Raw genomic sequence first — 15869 nt, forward strand, 5'->3', positions numbered from 1 at the left:
GGGTCTGGGAGGCTGGGGTGTTCTGACTTCTGTCTTGCTGTGGGCTCCCTGTGCTCACTTGTCCTTACCTGGAAGCAAAGGAAGGAGTATCTGATGCTGTTGATTCCACTTGCCTTTGTTGTTGCACATTTGCTCTTGAATAGGTACAAATTATTGGTATTAGACATCCTTACAGTTCCGTCTCCTCATTAAGCCTCTGCAGTTAGTAATTATTTTCTCTCTGTACAGTGTTGGTGTAAAACAGCAGGTAGACACATGGAGGCTGCCAGGTCTCCTCCCTGTGCCATGGCAGGAAGATTGCAACCTGCATCCCCATCACTGCAAGGCTGTGTGCCCTGGGCACAGTCCCTGAGCCTCTCTGGGCTCCCGGTCCCTCGGCCTTGGGGGAGTGGAATCTATCAGTGTGTGGCTCTGACAGCCCTCACAGATCTCGAGGGAGCAGGAGATCCCATCACCCTGGTTTTACTGGGGGGAAACTGAGGCACGGGGAGATTCAGGGACCTGCCCAGGGTCACAGAGGTGAGTGGCAGAGCAGGATTGTCTCAACAGTGAGTGTCTGCGAGTGCCAGGCAGATGCGTGGGGCCTTTCCTGACCAGCTATTTGTGACCCAGGCGTCACGTGGCAGCACTCTGCCCTCCTCTGTTGGTTGAAGCCGTCGAAGCCCACCTGGACTCAAAAGGGAAGGGACCCAGGTCTCGCCTGTCCATGGGGGTCGTCACAGTACCTGTGGCCATTTTTTTAAACCACCACACTCTTGAAGCCATCAAGCCCCAGACAGGGAAAACCTCACGTCCTTCCTGAGCATCCTGTCTCTGGGAACAGTGTCCCCATTCAAGCCAGAAACCCTTCTGCCTCTTTCCTTTTGTGCTTAATCCTCCACGCCACCCCCTTCCCATCTAAGGAATTTTTATTGTTCCGGAAGAGTTCAGATATGATGTGGAAATGAGATAAAATGCATGCATGTGTGATATAAAGGACAGCAACGAACGTGTGTTACATATTTGATCGCGGGATCTACGGCTTTGTACGGCCATACACATGCCATATTTCAGATTCGAAATCCCAGAGCCATCTGATCCCAAGGGTTTCAGATAAAGGATTCTGGACCTGTCTCGTTCTGTTCTGGCCATTTCTGGCATTTGTACAAATGGGACCATCCTGTATGTCCTCATCTACAGCCGCCGTTTTCCCTTAGCGCCCATATTGGTGTCCCCAGTTGTGGTCGGGTCATTTTCACTGTTGCATTGTGTTCCATCCTGTGGACATACGGTTGTTAGTCCATCTGTTCAGCAGCTCAGGTATTCTTGGGTGCATCTCCTGGCCCGTGAGACTACGTCTCCTCCTGATGTGTATTCCCATCGGGCGTAGGAATGTTACCCACTCTTAGCTAACTTCCAGTGTCCTGCAGGGTGATTGGACCAGTTGCTCTTCCTTCCAGCAATGGAACAAGCCTTCCTGTCCCTGCTTGTCCTTGTCATTGTCATCACTTGTTGGCGCCTGGCTTCTTAATTTTCGCCAATCTGGTGGGTGTAGAATTGTATCTCGTGGTTTCAGTTGGCATTTCTCAAATTACTAATGATATTGAGCATCTTTTTATTTGTTTCAGGGTCAGATATGTTCCAGTTTGTGGCTTGTCTCGTTGTTCATTTTTAAAATGAGGTTTCTAGAAAAGTACTTGTATTTACTGTTGAAATTATACATTTTCCTTTTAGGTTGTGTTTTATGTGTCCTAAGGAATCCTTACCGACCTCAAGATCATCAACATAATTTTGTAGGATCTCTTCTAAAATTGGTTTTGCCTTCACACCTAAGTCTTTAATTCACTGGGATTTATTTTTGTGTTTGGTGTGAGGTAGGGATCCAATTTCATCTTGTCCTCCATATAGATAAGCAATGGTCTCAGGACCCTTGACGGAATAGTTCCACGTTCCCTGCCACCAGCTCTACCTGTCAGGTTTGCATGTGCATGCAGGTCTGTTCTGGGCTCTCTGCTGTTGATAGGTCTGTTGGTTTGCTCTGTGCCCGTACTCTGGTTGCTGTAGATGAAGCCAACTCCTGCGTCTCATAGACCTTGACCCCTCCCTTTCTTCAGGAGCACCCTGGGCTGTTCCTGGCCTGTCCCTCTTCCATGTAGATTAGTCTGTGAAGGACCCTGTAGAGATTTTTGGTAGGAATGGCTGTGCATTTACAGTTTCAGAACTGCTACATTTTCCACCTTGGCTCTCCATATCAGTGATTGTCGGTAGTTCTTTATTTCTGTCAATAATATTTTGCAAATGTCTATTTTTATTTATAAAGGGCTTCTATGTCAGTTATTAGATTTATTCTTTTTTTTAAAAAAAGATTTTATTTATTTTAGCGAGAGCTTGAGAGAGAGCACGTATGGGCAGGTGCGCATGAGTGGGGCGGGGCGAGGCAGAGGGAGAGAGAGAATCTCAGGCAGACTCTGCATTGAGCAAGGAGCCCAACGCAGAACTCGATCCCATGACACTGAGATCATGACCTGAGCTGAAATCAAGAGTCGGACGCTTAACTGACTGAGCCACCCAGGCTCTCCATGTTATTAGATTTATTCTTAAGTGAAATGTATTTTTGCTGCTCTTAGAAAAGACATATTAAAAGTTATATTTTGTGAGACTGGCGTAAGGAGTGCATTTGATTTCTCTGCATTGCTCTTCTCTCTAGCTGCTTGCTGAGTGCGCCTGTGCGTTCAGACAGGTTGTCTGTAGAGCCTTTGGGGTTTTCTATGCTGATAGTCGTATCTGTGAATAATGATGTTGTGTCTTCCTCTTTTCCATTCATTCATTCATTCATTCATCATATCATTCATTCTTTCTCCTGCGCTGACCTCAGCCTCCAGTACAGTGTGGGATGGGAATGTTGATGGTGGGTACCACTGTTGAGTGTCTTATTTGCTGTTGGGCTCTTGTGGATGCCCTTCATTGGTTTAAGGAAGTCTCTTTTGTGTTTGTCAAGAGTCTTTATTATGACGGGTTACAGAATTTTATCGAATCCTTTCCTCTACTTACTGAGATGCAAATATGTTTTCTAAAGAAGTTGTGGTGTTGCCTTAACACCTTCTTTCTAGTGCTAAATTCCTGAGATAAACCCAGTTTGGTCTGGATAGGTCGCCTTGTCTTATATATTATTAGATTTATTGACCTTTTCCTTTTTTAAGGAGGTGTTGGTTTGTGTTTAAGAGAAAGTTGGCCTGTAACTCTTCTTCCTCACGCTCTCCTTGTCTGATTTTGGCGTCCCGGTTGTGGTAACCTCACAGAATGAGGTAATAGTTTTCTGTTGCTGCTGTCACAAATGACCACGGACTTGGACGTGGGGGCTTGAGACAAACCCAGGTTTCTTCTCATGCAGTTCAGGAGTTGAAGGTCCTACGTGGGCCTCCCTGGGGTGGAACTGAGGCGTGGCAGAGCTGTGTCTCGAGGCCCTGGGGGAGCCAGTTAGTTTCCCAGCCTTTCCAGCACCTGCAGGCACCCGAGTTCCTGGGCTGGTGGCCCCTTCCTTCCTCTCCACAGCCAGTGGGCCATCTCTCTGAGCCTGCTCTGTCCACAGCTCCCTCTCCTGATTTCTCCCCACTCCCTCTCCACCTGTAAGGGCCCGGTGATTACATTGGGCCCACCCGGAAAATCTGTGCTGCTTCCCCTATTTTAAGGTCTGCTGATCAGCAACCTTAACCTTTGCCACGTAGCATAGCATTCTGGCAGGTTCCAGGCTTTCGGACCAAGCCTCTTGGGTAGGGGGCATGATTTTGCCTGCCACACGCGGCCTTGGTAAGATTTCTGTAAGTGTCCAGTGGCAGCAAGAAGTGTCCTGCCCATCTGTCCCTTGGAGCCGCCACCAGGGTCCACATCTGCTGCCCAGAGGCAGCTTTGGCTCCTGCGTCTTTCAAACCTCCCAGGAGACTATGGGCGGTGTGTGCTTGCTGCTCGGCCATCAGAGGACGTTTTCCCCCAGATGAGGCGCCTGGTTGGGGAGCATGAGGCTTCTAGAGCCAGGCCCAGATTGTGGTCCCCCCACCACCCTGGGCAGCCGCTATGGCCTTCCCGTTCCGGAGGGCCTGCGGGGCTTGGGGCGCCTTAAACTTGGTCACCAGTGGTTCCCAGGGCAGTCCGAATTTCAGAGGCACTGCTGGTGAGCGTGAGGGTCAAGGGTCAAACGCGAGTCCAGCACAGTGTATTGGGGAAATAGAAACTTCCAATATTAAATGATGCTAAGGGAGCGTTCTTAAGCTAATACGTGCATGTGTGCATGGGCAGAGCTTCAGCTCAGGAGAGGTGCAAAGAAGGAGGGAGGAATGGTGCATGCGTGCACTCACCCATGTTACCCACCTGCAGGGAGGCCGAGGGTCACCCACCGCTGACCATCCAGGTGGCTGGAGGAGGAACTTGAGGTGGGTGGTGGATGGCACAGAGCCTGGGATGTTCCACACTGTTCCTCCCAAGTCTGTGGGCTAGTGGTGGGCTGCGCAGGCCCCTGGGCTCCACGGCGAGCAGGCTGGGTTGCGCTGGTGTGTTTGTTAGAAATCTTGTCTTTAAGGCTCACAGCTCTCTTGGGCTGACAGCCGCTCCTTGACGTGTCCAGGGCTGGAGAATATGGGGGTGTCCCTGGGCATGTGTCAGGGACTGCATTGTCTTGCTGGAGGGTGTCGTTTGAGAACAAGGTAAGGCTCCCTAGCTCTTTCAGATCCAGTCTGGTGTTTTGCCTCAGGGAACTTTGCGGGTTTTCCTAGGACAGGGCACAAGGGTGGTCTTTCTGGCTCCCCAGGGAAGAGTGAGGCTGGACCGGCTTCCTCCTGGCCCCGTTGTCAGAGGGAGGCCCCGGGCCGGCCCGGCAGCCACACCCACAGAGCACTCAGCCCCGAGCCCAGCTGCTTCCTCGCCAGAAGAAGAATCCAGAAACATTTATGTGGCTTCCTCAAGCGGGCTTGTTGACGGGGGATGACCTGTCCCCGGCGGACGTCCACAGTGTCTGGAGCGCTCATGGTTGGGGCAGCTGGGTGGGGTGCTGCGGGCACTGGCGGTGGAAGCCGTGTGCCCAGGGCGGCCCTGGGCCCCTGGGTCAGGGCACGGCGGCCGTGAAGCCTGCCTGGGGGCTGGAGCCCCTGCATTGCTCCTTCTCTCCTGGTCCCAAAACTTCCTGCTTCAGGCTGGGCGACCACCACACATCCCAGCCAGGGGTTCAGTGCCACCAGACTTCTAGATCTTGTCCAGCAGAGATTCCTATGCCTCATGCGGTCGGTCCTTGAAATACAGCAGGGACAAGAGATGTTTCCTGGGGAAACTCTCAGTGTGATTCCTATGAAGCTCGAGAAGACTTACCACCCCTGTGAACCCCCCCTGGGGGAGGCTCCTATCCGTCAGTAACCCAGCAGTTCCACGGGAGAGGGCTCCTTCCAGCCAGTGGGCCCGGGGCGGCTTCCCCTCTCCTCCAGGTCCTCACGGCCCTCCGCGCATCTCCGACTCTGTCCATGGCATGGCTTTAGGGAAGCGTTCTTAAAATGTCTTTTAAAATATTTTTTTCCCCCTTTGGGTAACGTCATGCAAAATAAAGCAGATTTTCATTGAGTCCTTAACTCTTCTTTCCTCTTGTTTTCAGTGGAGGTGAAATTCACACAACATAAAAGTATCCATTTCAGAGCCATAGCCATAAAAGTGTCCATTTCGGAGCGCTAGTATGCCCGCAGAGCGTTAATACGCCCGCCTTCACCTCATTCCACATGTTTCCTCACCCCAGAGGAGGCCCGTGCCCATCCAGCACTCACGGCCTGTTCCTTTGGCAACCCCATGTTTGGTTTCTGCTTCTATGGAACCCCCCGTTCTGGACATTTCATATAAATAACATCATGCAATACGAGCCTTTGCTGTCTGAGTTTTTCACTGTGTCTTTGAGGCTTACCCATGTTGTAGCATGAATCTGTTCTTCATGCCTGGTTAGGGCCAATTAGTATTGCACTGTAGGGGTGGACCACACTGTGCTTATCCACTCCTCTTTTGATGGACGCTTGGGTTTCCGCTTTTTGGCTCTTGTGAATAATGCTCTTACTCGTGTACTGTTTCTTTGTGTAGATTTTCGTTTTCAGGTCTTTTGAATTCTGCCGGGGAGTGGAATTCTGGGTCATCTGTTAATTCTGTTGAACTTTTTGGGGAACTAACCCTTAACTCTTAACTGGAAGTTCTTAATCTTGACAAGAATGCACTTGCTCAGAGTCTCAGCTCACGGCTTCTGTAGCCCAGGCTTCCCGTGGGGTCATGGGGCCTGTTATGATTTCACCTTCTGGAGGGTTCCATCAGCATAGACGTGGTGAGCGAGCTCAGGGTTGGGGAGGGGTTGTGAGCTGTGGCAGGGAGCGGTCAGTGGGGCGTGGGCTCGCAGATGGGCTCGGCTGAAGGAGGGGACCAGGGGAAGGGGTGAAGGGGGAGCCCAAAGTCATTTCAGGTGAAGGCAGAGTGGGCTGGGGGACGCCCGTGGTTAACGGGGTGGTTAACGGGGAGGGTGCACGCTGTGACCAGGGGCCGGGCTTGGAGCCCTGCAAGAGTGTGGCTGCCCCCCAGGTAGGAGTCCAGAGATGAGCCCCAGGGCCTGTGGGGCAGGGGCTGTGAAGACCCGCCTCCAGCAGTTGGAGGGAAGGCTCCAGTGGTGGATTTGTAGAGTGAGGAGGACTGGAATTGCAGAGGAGAAACCCAGGTGTGGGCTGCCTTGGGAGGTCATGAGAGACCCTCCCTGTTGTCAGGCCAAGGTCACATGGGGCGGGAGGAGGGGGCTGCTGGCTCTGCCCTCTTTGACCTCCAGCCCCTGGTGCCAGGCAGAGGCGCATCGGCCTCTTCAGTGCCTTGCAAGTTCACTGCCAACCCTTGGACGTGTTGAGAGCACGTGTGAGCGGCGTGCGGGTGTTGGTGGGACACCTGAAGGCCCCTCCTCCGTGGACGGGACAGGGGCGCAGCAGCTTCGCTGGTCGAGTGCGCGCTGGGTCTGACACACCCTGTTCCCACGCAGTGAGCCCACATCCCTAGATGCAGGTTCTAGGTTTGGCTTTTGTTGCCCCAAGAGGAGAAGCCAGACGCCCTCCAGGTAGCAGATCAAAACAACACACCTGTTGTCTGCACTCAATGTGGCCTCAAAGAAACAACAAACCCCACAGAGGAACGGCCGAAAACCCCTTCAAAGTCCCCGGGCTTTGGGTGGGAGCCCCAAGCAGGCCCTGCCTGCCTGTTTTGAGGCCGCAGGAGGGGCGGGATGAGGGACAGGTGAGCAGCCTTTGTCTCAAAGAAAGCGCCCTGGGGATTCAGCCACTGCTGGTATCGCGGTCAGGCCTGGCAGGCTGTTGCCAGTACCAACTGGAGGTGTCTCCCTGTCTCCCTGAGACCCTGGGGTGCATTGGGGTGAGGTGGCAGAGAACCATGACAAGTGGCCTTGTCCCCTCCTGGCACCGGCTTGGTCTTTAGCTGCTTGTCCCCAGGGCCCCAGGCGTTCAGAAACTGCCCTCTCCTCCCCTGTGTGCTTGACGGACCCTCCTAGGCCAGGTCCACGGTCCTCTGGGCCCTCCATGCACCGTCCGATGGGCTGGAGCCCTGCCATTTGCTGCCCGGTGACCTCGGCTGGGCTTGTCGGTCAGCCTCTCTGTTCCTCAGGGTCCTCATCTGTGGAGGGCCAGCAGGGGTGGTGCCAGGGAGAACGTTGGCGTTGAGTCACTGAAGGCAGCCGTGGAGCCTGTGGGCAGGCCACACCATGAGGATGCTTCTCCTGCATCCACCCCCCACCATGAGCCCGGAGGCCAGCAGCGTTGAAGACCTCCACGTGCCTCTGGAGCTTTGTCTCCCTGCCCCTCCGCCCCATACATTGCCATCTGTCCTGGATGGACGAACATGCCCTCAAGTTCACGTTCACCTGGAACCCCCGAGTGCCAGGTTATCTGGAGGTAGGGTCTGTGCAGATGTGAGCAAGGTAAGCTTTGAGATGAGCTCATCCTGTATTGGAGTGGGCCCCAACCCAACGACTGGTGTCCTTTTAAGAGGGGAATTTGGACACAGACACACATGGGGAGAAGGCCCCTAGACGACCAGGCAGAGATGGGAGAGATGTACCTGCAAGCCAAGGTTTGCCCACAGCCGCCGGCCGCTGGGAGAGAGCCGTGGGACAAACTCTCCGTTGGAGCTCCAGGTGGAAACCACCCTGGGACACCTGATCTCAGACTTCTGGCCTCCAGACCGAGAGGATTAATGTTGGCTAAGCTGCCCAGTCTGTGTGCTTTGTTACGGCAGCCCCAGGACCCTGACACACCCTCCCGCCCATGACGTGCCAGGCCTCGCCTCTGTTTTGCTTATTTTTTTTTAAGACTTTATTCATTTATTTTGAGAGAGAACAGAGGGAGAGCACAAGCAGGGAGAGGGGCAGAGGGAGAGGGGACAAGCAGACTCCTGGCTCAGCACAGAGCCCCAGGACCCTGGGATCATGACCTGAGCCGAAGGCAGACACTTAGCCATCTGAGCCGCCCAGGTACCCCTCTTTTTTGCTTTTAGTGCCAGGAAGGAGTTTCCTCTCCAACTGAGTGACGACCACCATCCCTCCATGGATACCCCACCTCCCTGCTGCCTCCTAGGGTCGTGTTGGCACCAGGTCTTGCAAATGTGGCTCTGTCCCCTGTCCCCTGCAACCTCCCGGCTCCTTGGAGACCACAGTGTGATCTCTCGCTGCAGTGTCCCGGGGGTAGGCCCCCCATAGGGGGCAAGGTCATGGAGGGTAGCTTCCACGAAGACCCGCAGAGCAATACCTCACTTGTATTATCTGTGGCTTTGAGGGAAGCACCTGCTGGTGGGCATCCCGCCGCCATGGCACATTCTGCCATCTGTTCTGTCTGTTTCCTCCTTTGACTTGGGGACAGCGAGGTGACTCACCTCTGCTGAAGAAAGCAGTGGGAATCGCACTGGCCTGATTTGGGGGCGCGCAAACCTGGCTCGTAGCTGTTGTTTACAGCCGCAGAAGAAATGCCTGCCCAGAGGCTGGGGAGAGCCCCAGGCAAGCTCCGCGTCTTCCGGAATGCAAATGGGCTTTTCAGTGATAAACCCGCTGTGTGAAGTAAAATGGTACAGGAAAGCATAGAGAGGAAAGTAAAAGGCACCTAATATCAGCACCCTGACAGCCATCCTCAAAACTGTCAAGGTCATCAAGACCACTTTCTAAATTCGGCCCTGCCGGCTTTTCTTGAGGACGAGATGGAAAAGCCGCAGAGCGCTCGGTGCCCGGCCTCCTGAGCTGGGCTGCTGTCAGTGGGGCGGAAGCCGGGCCCCCTCCGGCTGTCAAATGGGGGATGCCGGTTTTCTCAGAATCTGAGGGTCTCAGGTCTGCCGTGGTCGTCAGATGGAGCACCCGGAGATACCGTGACCTGGGGAGCAGTTACATTTTCTTTCTTTCTTTTTTTTTTTTTTTTTAAAGATTTTATTTATTTGACAGAGAGAGACACAGCGAGAGAGGGAACACGAGCAGGGGGGAGGGGCAGAGGGAGAGGGAGAAGCAGGCCTCCTGCCGAGCAGGGAGCCCGATGCGGGGCTCGATCCCAGGACCCCGGGATCATGACCTGAGCCGAAGGCAGACGCTTAACGACTGAGCCACCCAGGGGCCCCAGCAGTTACATTTTCTTGTTGTTTGGGCAAGTTTTGTGACTCAGGGTCCCTCCCGAAGGGGCTCGTGGTGCTCCAGTGCCCAAGAGAAACAGTTCCAGTGTCCACAAACTTCGGTGCTTCTGTCCCCCGTGATTTTGGGCTTTGTGGGGACTGTGCTGGGGCCACAGTGACAAGGTGGCCCCGGGTTTTGTCGTGTGACTTGCCCTTTCAGTGATCCCGGTTTTCCAGAAATAAGTGGGGAAGGGTCCACCTGTGGCTTCTGCGCCCTGGGGCAGCACCCCCAGGCTGTGAGCTACGAGAGGGTGGGAGGGGCCCCCCCAGGGCTCACTGGCCTGCACAGATGGCTCTGTGCCCCGTGGACCCGGGGGTGCCTTTGTTGGGGGCACAGGCAGGGAGCAGGTTGGGGGAGCAGATGGGGAGGATTGGGCAGAGCTGCAGGGACGCAGAATCTGTGTTGAGCCAGAAGGATGTGAACTTTGCCAGGTTTTTCTCAGGGTCCCGTAGCACATTTGGGGTGAGGCCTGGGCGGCAGGTGAAGGCCCCCTGGGTGGGGTGGCTGCACCTGTCAGGGGTGCTGGGCAGGCTAATGGTGCCACCCCAGAGCCACCCTGGGGAGAGCCCCTGTGGCCAGCCCTTGGACAGCTCCTCTGATTCTGGGCTCAGAACCGATGGTGCGCCCAGCGTCATAACCAAAATATTCCACTCTTTCTGGTCTCACAATCCTAAGTACCTCGATTCATGGTTTGCTTACCTGTGTTGGTGGAGGTGCACCCTGTCTTGTGGGTGTCTTTCTAAAGCAGCATTTGCTGAGCGTCTCCTATGTGCCAGGCACATAGGCATGCATAGCTTACAGCCAAGGAAAGAAAAACCATCACCGTAGTATAGACCAAGGCCGTACCTGGACGGCACCATCCTGGACACTGTGGGGTCTGAGCGGGGCTGGGGTTGGGTGGAATCAGAGTGGATCTCCCGGTGTCTGGAACAGGTGTGGAGGTGGTAAATGAGGCTCGGTGTCCCCATGGGTCTGGAGCAAAGTGTGTGCGGTGGGGGACTCGGGTGGCTCAGGGCTGGGTTGCGGGTGGCCCTGGGATGTCCTGCTGAGCGGTTGGGGGTCCGTGGGGTTCTTTTGAGCAAGACAGACTCAATGGGAGCTGTGTTTTGGGAAGCCGGGTGTGGAGGGAGAACGGGGGCTGGAAAGCAGGGGTCAGGGGGCTGGTCACTGGTGGGGTAGGGTGTGGGGCTTGGGGGTGCTCAGGCTCACTTCTGCCATGCTGAGTGCCCCCGAGGCCATTCCCAGGTGGGGCTGGTGGGGCCCAGGAGACCCCGAGTGACCCTGACCCTCTTTGTGTTCCCAGATGGCATCCATAGCGTGGCCGCGCTCTGCACCCTGCGGGTCACCATCATCACGGACGACATGCTGACCAATAGCATCACTGTCCGCCTGGAGAACATGTCGCAGGAGAAGTTCCTCTCCCCTCTGCTGTCCCTCTTCGTGGAAGGGGTGGCCACGGTGCTGTCCACCACCAAGGACGACGTCTTCGTCTTCAACATCCAGAATGACACGGACGTCCGCGCCAACATCCTGAACGTGACCTTCTCGGCCTTGCTCCCTGGCGGCGTCCGCGACAAGTTCTTCCCGTCGGAGGACCTGCAGGAGCAGATCTACCTGAACCGGACGCTGCTGACGGCCGTGTCCACCCAGCGCGTGCTGCCCTTCGACGACAACATCTGTTTGCGGGAGCCCTGTGAGAACTACATGAAGTGTGTGTCCGTGCTCAAGTTCGACAGCTCGGCGCCCTTCATCAGCTCCACCACCGTGCTCTTCCGGCCCATCCACCCCATCACCGGGCTGCGCTGCCGCTGCCCGCCGGGCTTCACGGGCGACTACTGCGAGACCGAGATCGACCTGTGCTACTCCAGTCCCTGCGGCGCCCACGGCCGTTGCCACAGCCGCGAGGGTGGCTACACCTGCGAGTGTCCGGAGGACTTCACCGGTACGTGCCGGGGGCTCCCGGGGCTGGGCGGCGGGCGGGCCTTCTCTGCGGGGTGCCAGGCCGCGGTCCGCACGCTGGGGCTCTGACCGGCCTTCTCCGTCCACTTCCCTGCCTGGGGAGGTGGCCAGGGGCCAGGCGCGGGCCCGGTGCGGCGTGGGGCCTCGTGTGATGCGGTGGCAGCATCCACTTAGTGGCACGCGGGCAGGAGGCGGGTTTCCCACCAAGGCCCCGAGGTTGCGGTAGACCCCAGGTGATTGGAGTCACTCTCTTTTTTTTTGTTTTAAGATTTTATTTATTTATTTGTCAGAGAGGGAGAGAAGGAGCATGAGCAGGGGGAGGGGCAGGCAGAGACTGAGGGAGACGCAGGCTCCCTGCTCAGCAGGGAGCCCGATGTGGGACTCGATCCCAGGACCCCGGGATCATGACCTGAGCCGCAGGTAGATGCTTAACCGACTGAGCCACCCAGCCGTCCCTGGAGTCACCCTCTTGGTGAGGAAGATTATAGCGTGAGAGCCACCCAAAAACCCACTTGCGTGAAGCAACATGCACTCCTCTAAAGTGGCTTCAAATTGGAAGGACTTTATTCCGGCTTTCAGGTTTAATTGGTTATGTAAACGGTGTCACCGGGGTCGAGTGCTGAGCCGTTAATCGTTTGGGTCTGGAAAGACGGTGTTCGTTTTTCATGCCCCGTTGTCCCTGTAGAGATGACTCACTTTCTCTGCCTTGAAGGTACACTTGCCTTGAGACATCCTGAATAGTCGCAAAGACGAATTGCTCCAAGGGCAGCCAACGATTGTCTTTGCAAACATGTAGGCAGAGCGGGATAGAAATGCACGACCTTGCCTTGGCCATCCATCGCGGCTTACGTAAGATTATGGCCCGTTTGAGAAACAGATTTCTAGCGGCCTGATGGTGAGCAGCCTGGCATTTGGGAAAGCCGTTTGGGATCATGGGGGACCTCATCATACCGGAGGTGGCTTTGCGATTCTAATATGGACCGTGGCCTCGCCTGTCCTGTTGAGTATCAACAGCCGAGAAGCCGTTCTCTGCTTGTGTGGGACAGGACACAGTTCACCGGGCTTAGAACAGGGGTTTACGGTATTAGCTGGTATTTATGAAGGAGGAAGAGAGAGTAGCCCGGGGATGGGAGGCACAGAGAGCGGGAAACGGCTGTGCCCGGTGCTCTGCATCAGAAGAGGAGGGAGAGAGGACGTCTGGCGGGCGGAGGAGATGGGCGTGCGCGCCCCGGCGTGCTGGGTCTGAGCCCCCGCCTGGCTGTAATCGGCGGCACAGCACGGTGGGAAAGGTACCTGCTTGCCCGCCATGTCCTCCCCCCCCCCTGCCCACTGTGGCTGGCTGTCCCTCTGTCTGTCCCGTCGGGGTCCAGAGGCGTCTCCCCCACTGTCTCCCTGAGTGTTAGCCCCGAACTCCCGGCCACACTGGGGTGTGGTGGTGAGTGGGGAAGGGAGGCTAAGGAGAACCCTGGGCCCCCCAGTTCCTGCCGACGTTGTCGGGACTCTGGTTGTGCTGTGAGGCCTGGGCCGAGCGCCCCTCTCCCCCACTCCTCCCTGCCCTGGGTTGTCGTGGAGCTCCGTGGAGCTTCACCACATGGTGGTGGCAGGTGCCTGCCTCTCCGCCCCCGTTCACTGTGGTGAGCTGGCCTCTCAGCCTCCTCTGAAGTGGCTGACGCGGTGTGCCAGTGGCTGGTGATGGGGAAGCCTGGACGTAAGCGTGGGGCCATGTCTGGGCTGGGTAAACTGAGGCTGCTAGGGACCTGTGGACCCCCGAGGCCCTCCTCAGAGGGTCTGACGCGCTGGGTGGAAGGGCCTTCCAAAGTTTGTAGATTTCGTTTTCATCACGGGAGTCATTGCTACAGAAGTAAGGACCGGGAATGGCCCGGTGTGTCATTGCCAGGAGGCCCGCTGAGATGCCGTGATTGGCAGTGGCCTCGTTTGAGGGTCTCTGGCCCTCAAATCATCACATGGGCTTCCCTCAGAGATAAGACGGGCTCAGACTGGTTGTTCTCGGTCCCCCTTCCTCTGGGTCTCCCTTTCTCCCTTTGAACCCTCCTTCTCTTGCGGGCGGTAATTGTGCTCATTTGCTGGCGCTGAAGGCAGCCCTGTCATCGCGAGGGTTTCATTACCTGCTCCCCGGTAAGCTGAGCCCCGGCTGCGGCGGGGAAGCTGGAAGCAGCCCAAGGCCCCCGGAAGACCCCGACTTCCCGTGCCGCCGCCGGACAGGAGATGGGCTGGGCAAGGGAGGGTGTCAGTTAATCTCAGGAGAAGCTCCATGAGTTTGGGGAGGACACCCCTGGCAGCTCTCCTGCGTTATTCTTCGATGCACGCTGGCCCCAGAGCAGCGGCCAGGCCCCGGGGACAGATGCACCGTCGTCATGGGGGAGGGCGGCCCCACTCCCAGAAGAGCAGGACAGAATGGCTGAAGTTGTCGTGGACGCTGTCTCCTGGGTTCCTCCTGAGCCCGGCAGATGCCACCGAACGAGCTGTCCCCTGCTCCGGGAAGGTTCCGGAAGGTTTCCCAACTTCCTCGGTGCCGTGTTTATGTGTTGGTTGCTCTGCGGTCACTTTGGGTGTAGATCCCCTTATTTCTGTGCCTCTCAGGACAGCAGTAACTTGCGGCCAAGAGTCACGAGCCTTCGGTGTGCCGTGCTGTTCCAGGTGACCCCACGTGTGGTACCCCAATCCCCGCATCAGCAATAGGCCCCGTTTATAAGCGGGGAGACTGCGGTGCAGCACGGTACAGCGTCTAGCCCAGTGGCTCTAAACGAGGTGATTCTGCCCCCGGGGACATCTGGCGCTACCTGAGGACATTTTTAAAAATATTTTATTTATTTATTTGAGAGAGAGAGAGAGAGAGAGAGAGAGAGAGAGAGAGAGGGCGCGCGCACATGAGTGGGGGGAGGGGGGCAGAGGGAGAGAGAATCCCAAGCAGACTCTGTCCTGAGCCTGGAGCCCTACGTGGGTCTCCGTCCCACGACCCTGAGATCATGATCTGAGCCGAAATCAAAAGAACACTCGACGTACTGAGTCACCCAGGCGCCCACCCGAGGACACTTTTGGTGCTGGGGGGTGGACGCCAGGCATGCTGCCCGGCGCCCACAGCGCCCAGGACGGCCCCACACAGAGAGCCGGCCTGCCAGCGAGTGTGTGCAGGAGTGGAGGAGTCCCCTGCCGCCGGCCGCGTGGTGAGGCAGGACTCCAGCCCAGTGCTCTGCTTCTGGGCTCCGGCTCGCCCACCCGGTGGACTCGTCGGGGGCAGCACGGCCGGGCTGCCCCATTTCGCTGCTGACCTGGCCCTTCCTGCAGGTGTGTCCCAGCTTCTTGCAGGAAGCGTGATGGCGGTGGAGTGCGGTGACACTGATTGGGCCAGCCGCTGAGAGCCGTCACCCCACTCACTGCCCGAGGGGCCGGCAGGATGCTGTTCCTTCCCGGAGACACTGGACCTGATTGAACCAGGGCCTGACTCCAAATCGCGGTGCTGTTGCCTCTGCGTCTGTTCCCTCACCTGCTAACGTAGTGGCGCTCGCCGCCGGCGGCGGAACCCTCTCCTGTGTCTCCGACAGGCCCACGAGGTGGGGACAGTTGTCACCCAGTTTTCCAGAACACCAAGGGGCAGGGCTGGGTGGGGGGACCAGGGATCTCAGGCAGGCCAGGCTCGTCCTCCCTGGGCTCACAGGAGACACCCCCCGGCGCCCCCCATGGCTCATCGGCAGCCACGTCCCGACGATTGTGCCTTTACGTCCTGTGTCCCCTTCTCAGCCCTGCTTCTCCCGCCCTGCCAGTCGCTAGTCGTGGAGTGCCCGGACAGGCCGGTTACAGGTGCCCTGGTCACGTCGACGCCGCTTAAGGTTCCTAGGGCCCCGCTGCTCTCGTGCATGGTCTCCGACGGCCCTTTGCTGGCCTTCCGGAAACATGCTGTTCTCACTGCAGGCCCTGTGTGTGGAGTGCACCTTCCCCTGACGTCTTCCCCCCATCTGTGCCCCCTCATCACAGCACGCCCCCCACCATGTCTGCTTGGTGCAGTCTGCTCCCTCCTCGGTGCTGGGCACACAGAAGGTGCTTAATCAGTGCTGGTGCACAGATGATGGAGTCAGGGGTGACCCGGCCTGGCCCGTTCATCCGTGTAGGCCAGAGAAGACGTCCTGGGGTCCCTTCTGTATTGTGCTCAAAGCAGTATCTTTGCTACTTTTGTCACCGAGCTGGGGGGGGACAGGAGAGTCCCTTC

At 56.8% G+C, this 15869-nt stretch overlaps 1 protein-coding gene across 4 annotated transcripts in view; it reads left to right on the forward strand.

Moving 5' to 3' along the window:
• CELSR1 (cadherin EGF LAG seven-pass G-type receptor 1) overlaps window positions 1-15869 on the forward strand; it is a 136742-nt gene that overhangs the window by 41893 nt on the left and 78980 nt on the right. For all 4 annotated transcript variants that reach the window (XM_073882615.1, XM_073882616.1, XM_025882031.2 and 1 more), the window contains exon 2: window positions 10989-11627. In XM_073882615.1, the coding sequence (XP_073738716.1) occupies window positions 10989-11627 (639 nt within the window). The remainder of the gene's footprint in view (window positions 1-10988; window positions 11628-15869) is intronic.

The sequence above is a fragment of the Callorhinus ursinus genome, unplaced genomic scaffold (assembly GCF_003265705.2).
Source record: "Callorhinus ursinus isolate GAN/ISIS: 27379988/994484 unplaced genomic scaffold, GSC_fseal_2.0 scaffold48, whole genome shotgun sequence".
NCBI lineage: Eukaryota > Metazoa > Chordata > Mammalia > Carnivora > Otariidae > Callorhinus > Callorhinus ursinus.